Source organism: Camelina sativa, chromosome 14, assembly GCF_000633955.1.
Source record: "Camelina sativa cultivar DH55 chromosome 14, Cs, whole genome shotgun sequence".
In the NCBI taxonomy this organism is placed as follows: Eukaryota; Viridiplantae; Streptophyta; class Magnoliopsida; order Brassicales; family Brassicaceae; genus Camelina; species Camelina sativa.
The window spans coordinates 14,047,378-14,052,453 of record NC_025698.1 but is presented as its reverse complement, the minus strand read 5'-3'; the positions used below and the strand labels follow the sequence as shown (position 1 = coordinate 14,052,453).

Here is a 5,076-nt window from a genome sequence, read left to right as displayed (position 1 = left end):
CTTTAGTTCGGCTGTAGTGATAACATCAAAATCCTTGGGGATTCTATCTAGAATAAGATCCCGAACACAACCTCCAACTAGGTAAACTTGAAATCCTGGAACATCATAGCAAATAACCACATTTCAGGATCTGGCCTAAAGATTAAGTTTTCTGAAGAAAGCCTAGAGCCAATGTTCCCCATACATTACTCCATAAAAATAAAACCAGAGTTGAAGCCATCTCAAGAGCTAATGAGGGTATGCACACATTATATTAAAGCAACCAAAACACACAAATTGTAAGGCACAGTTCAAAAGAAACCCCAATATAACTCAGTCCTCTTTCCAATAAAAGCTACTCAATTCACTAAGTAAGAGCGTATAAAAAGCAAACCTTTCTTTTTGAGTTTATTGAGAACCATCCGTGTAGAATCTGGGATCATTGACCTCTGAATACCAAATTCATTAGCATCCATCTTCTTCCACGGCATAGATTTATCCTTATTACTCTTCCTTGCTCCACTAAAATCTTCAATCGTTTTTTTTACATAACCAAAAACAAAAATTTCCCACTTCGTTAGAATCAAAATCGCACCTTTTTATTGAATTGTGAACAGAATCAGAATCTTCGAAAATGGTAACTACCACGGCTCTCTTCCTTGCGTGGTTTCACTACATTTCTAGGTGCTGCGATAGCTCCAACACATCCGCAATGCCCAATCTGTTAAATTCCCATTTAAAGGTCGTTGTTAGACACGACGTTGAAGGTGAAAACCAAAGAAGATGGAACTTGAATTCATAGAGTTTCAAAAAAAGGGGGAAAAAAAGAGCGGGAGACGAAACTGTAGACGTTCGGAGGGAGAAAGAGAGATCTCTAATGGAGTCATAGCAAGGACGGCAGAAGACTAAAGCTTTTGATGAGACGCCGAAAGAACCATACGCCATTGAAGAAAGCTTATTGAACATATCACGACATTACGTAAGAGAGTCGGAGAAGAAGATCGGAATCTCAGAAGGAGATGAAGAAGATACTCTCTAACAGAATATAATTTGAGGCCTTTTTAAAAGCCCATTATAAACGTTGACTTGGTTTTTAAAGCCCATTAATGTTTTTGTTTTCTTAAGATAAAATTTATATTCGGTTCAGTTTGTTTGGTTCGGATTCGGTTTCAATTTGATAGATACTAGAGAGAAAAACATGAACATTAAGAATGGACCGGTTCGGTTTATGGGAACTATACACTTCTTACAAACACAAACACAAACACTAAGCTATGTCAGGGAGCAGCTTGTGTGTCCATCAATGACCATGGGACTCATCAGTTCAAGTCTTCTTAGAACATAGCATCTATAATTTATAATCCAACAAAAAAAAGCCATTCTCTTAATCTATGGCAGCCATTTAACTATATATAAGTGTTATTTCATTAATTGAAGAAGGAAAAAGAGAAAAAGAGAGCAAATAATAATATACCACTTTCTCATGCACTCTAGCTAAAACATAGAGATGTTTAAAAATATATAGAAAAACACACTAAATCAAGTAATCATGATAACAAAACCAAACAAAATATAGGAGCCTAAAGTAATAAGGGTAAGGGCGTGTCTAGGGCTTATAGGTCAGTGGTCAGACCACTTGGTTGGCTCCTACGACACCATTTCCCTACAATGGGATAATATGAGCCACAAAGTATAAAATAAAGTAATAATAACATTTGGAAAAAGGAGAATATATCAAATTAGATTGGGAACCCAAACAAAAAGAGAGGGGTAAATAATTAAAATTCGATCGTAGGTATACAATATGATGATCGAGAAATGTTAGACTTGGCGCAAAAAAGGGATAAAAAAAACTATCAAAATAAAGATTTAATAACTAAGCAGTCCTACCGTAATGCAAAATCATGATATGATCAGTAGTTGATGAGTCCCGAAGCAAAGTGAAAGAGGGAGATGATGATGATTTGGAAGTCCATATGGTATCTCTTACATGCTGCATCGTCAACAACGGCGATAATTGTTGTCCTCTGCATCTTATTTCTACCTGTTTCCGTCAGACAAACCAACATTAGAATTAAAAAAATCACATCACTATCCATATATATTTCTGCTCGTGCGTATGACATGAGATGCTAAAGGTTAAAGTAAAGAGTGGTCTGGTTTTGGACAGTTAACATTGATTTTAGCATATATATGATTATTGTTAAGTAAGAGTGGTCTAGTGTTTTAATGTTTTGTTCTATAAACTGTATCTTTTAACGTATAGTTCGGATTTTGTTTATTATACTTTTATTATATATATAAGAAACATATGCATGTAATAAAAATTTACCGGTTAGATATATAGCCAGTTGGGTTTGAAAACTTTACATGGTCTACACTTATAGTTATGTGTTTTATATCGTTTACATTGAAAAAAACTGAGGTATTCTTCGTTAAAAGTATATGTAAAGTATGCCTTACCCTAAAATTCCCCTTTCCCTAGACTTGACGCCAAAGATATGAAGTGGAAATAACAATTTTAAAAGTTGACACTGAAAAATAAGATGAACCAAAATCTGGTTAGCTTGAGGAAGGCTAAATATTTTCTTGTTTTACTTATAGAATTCTTTTTAATAAAATAAATATTGGTCGCACCTCAAATCATGTTTCCATGCACGCCGGCAATATATACTTGCTTTGCTTATATGCGTCATTTTTGTATATTCTAGTTGAATTATATGCTGATGACAAAGTTTTGTATCATTTTGTTGTTGAACCGTCAAGCGTTCAAAGCTAGTGTTTTGATTTATTTATTGAGAAATACATTACTTGAGTTCTATTGTAGGAACGTAGTTGGTTGGTGAGGAGATGATCAAGTTATTTCAATATTCGTGAAAGTGCCCCACTTGGGATTGTGATGCGACATTTTACACAAGCCCCCTAATATCTTAGATGCTACTATATTTGACGAGAAAATAAGAGAATAGCTGACCTTAGCAAGCATAAGCATGACGACAATGTTAGGTTAAGACAATGTTAGGTTAATTATATTTTCCTTTTTTACACCATTACATATATAAGTTGCACTCTACGAAAATTTGGATATGGCATGTCCTATTTTGAGCAAATAACATAGTTATCATTACTTCACTTTTTTTTTTTTTTTGATTCATAGCACAGACTCTCTTCTCTAGGGACTAGGGAGGCTATATAATTTTCCCCTTTAAATTTTATTTTGGATGTGTGAACTATATCCATTCAATTAATGGGAGGAATTCTTGGTTTCCACCTTTTTATCAACGGGAAATCTCAAAGTAGTCTTAGAACCTATATAGTTGTCGTATAAATTAAATGGTGTAAATGATCAATGAGAAATTGTGTATGTATAATATTCAAACCGATTCCTAAGCAAAAGTATAAAACACATCATCAGCATCAGTGCATCACTTAATATAATACATTTTTACACTATAATGCTTAACTTCCAATTTGGATTACTTTTAAATGGAGCATCAACTAATTTAACTAGGAAAAGTGTGAGATTATCCAAAGATTAATTAGAGAAACTTTTATATGCTTTTGAGTGGGAAATACAATTTTTTTTGGCTCTACGGAAAAGACAAACTTAGCCATGCATGCAATGCTTTCAAATCACGTTTTTCATCAAATGATTATTTGAATTGTTAATATGTCACCTATCTATTTGTCTATCATGGTGCTATATATATAGTTAAAGTATCAATATAAAACGTTATATGCTAACAATGCATTAATTTAGTCGGACCAAATATCAATATATTCGTGANGGACTTTTTGGTTGATCAAAATTCTGATTAGAGAGAGTTAGATTTTTTTTTTTCCTTTGGTAAATCATTATATATAAGCAAAAAAAAAAAAAAAAAAAANTAATTAATAATAGATAAACGGAAAAACATGGTTATATATGTTATGTATATACTTTATAAGAAATCCAAATTCTTCATAGTTAATTTTTATTATTTGCGAGATAAAATTCATGTTTTAATTTTAGGGTTTCTCTATTACCAAAGTATTTAGATGTTTTGGTCCATAATTCTCTCTCACTCTGCAAAAGAATATGTTAAATTCGTCACCTTTCTATCGAGCTAATTAAAACAGTTGCTGTTTTATTTTTTTTGTAAGATTATTTTGGTTTACAAATTGAACGCAACAACTGATGCCAAGAATTTTTGTTTCAAACTAAAACTTATGTACTTATTAAACTATGATATCTATGTTTGCTTAGTAGATATTGATTGCTAATCTCGACCATGAAGAAGACATCGACAAGTACGTAACACAACTAAATGACTTACCCGTCTATCCGACGTCTAAAAGGATGTTTAGACGTCAAATACATAACCAATGTTTTAAAGATATTTGTCGGTTATTAGCCATTATTGTAGAAAATGTTATTCATGTAGAATGGAATCATGCATGCGTTTAGTAAAATTAGCGAGCGCTAATCTATTAATTAATCGATTGAAAATGCACCGTGTCTGTACTTACATAGTCTGTATATACATGCAAATGATTCTTGTAGGGCACAAGTGCTCATATATGGCATGAACATGTATTTGTGAGCCTATCTAGAGTCCGGGAACATGAAATATACTTAGATAATTATATATTCCGATTAACGAGAGCATCTACACACACTTACGCATGTAAGCTTTTTAAGTTGGGATTTAGATATCTTTTAATTCTTTTCTGGTTTCTACTATTCTCAAAGCAAGCATGCCTGATGACTCAGACTTATTTCTCTAGAAATAACATTATTATAAATTGTCAATATAACTATATTATGGCCTGAAGCTAATGAAATAGCCAGTTATAGTTCCCCTCTCGTTTTCCAGTTTCCTATGAGAATATATAATAACAACAATAATGATAATAATTATTGATATAAGGTGGTGGGTACTTCGAGAAACGATCAATCAGTAACCTAATTAACCATTATGATTTTTGTTACGTTTAATTTTCATATGCGATAGAGACGGACTTTTTGGTTGATCAAAATTCTGATTAGAGAGAGTTAGATTTTTTTTTTTCCTTTGGTAAATCATTATATATAAGCAAAAAAAAAAAAAAAAAAAA

At 32.4% G+C, this 5,076-nt stretch overlaps 1 protein-coding gene across 1 annotated transcript in view; it reads right to left on the bottom strand.

Annotated features, from left to right (window-relative positions):
- LOC104741415 (poly(A) polymerase I-like) overlaps window positions 1-980 on the bottom strand; it is a 3,740-nt gene extending 2,760 nt beyond the window's left edge. Inside the window, exons 1-4 of the mRNA XM_010462277.2 lie at window positions 823-980; window positions 625-700; window positions 374-508; window positions 1-95 (exon numbers count right to left, since the gene is read on the bottom strand). The exon at window positions 1-95 is cut by the window's left edge and continues 1 nt beyond it. Coding sequence (XP_010460579.1) covers window positions 1-95; window positions 374-508; window positions 625-700; window positions 823-945 — 429 coding nt within the window. The 5' untranslated portion in view covers window positions 946-980. The remainder of the gene's footprint in view (window positions 96-373; window positions 509-624; window positions 701-822) is intronic.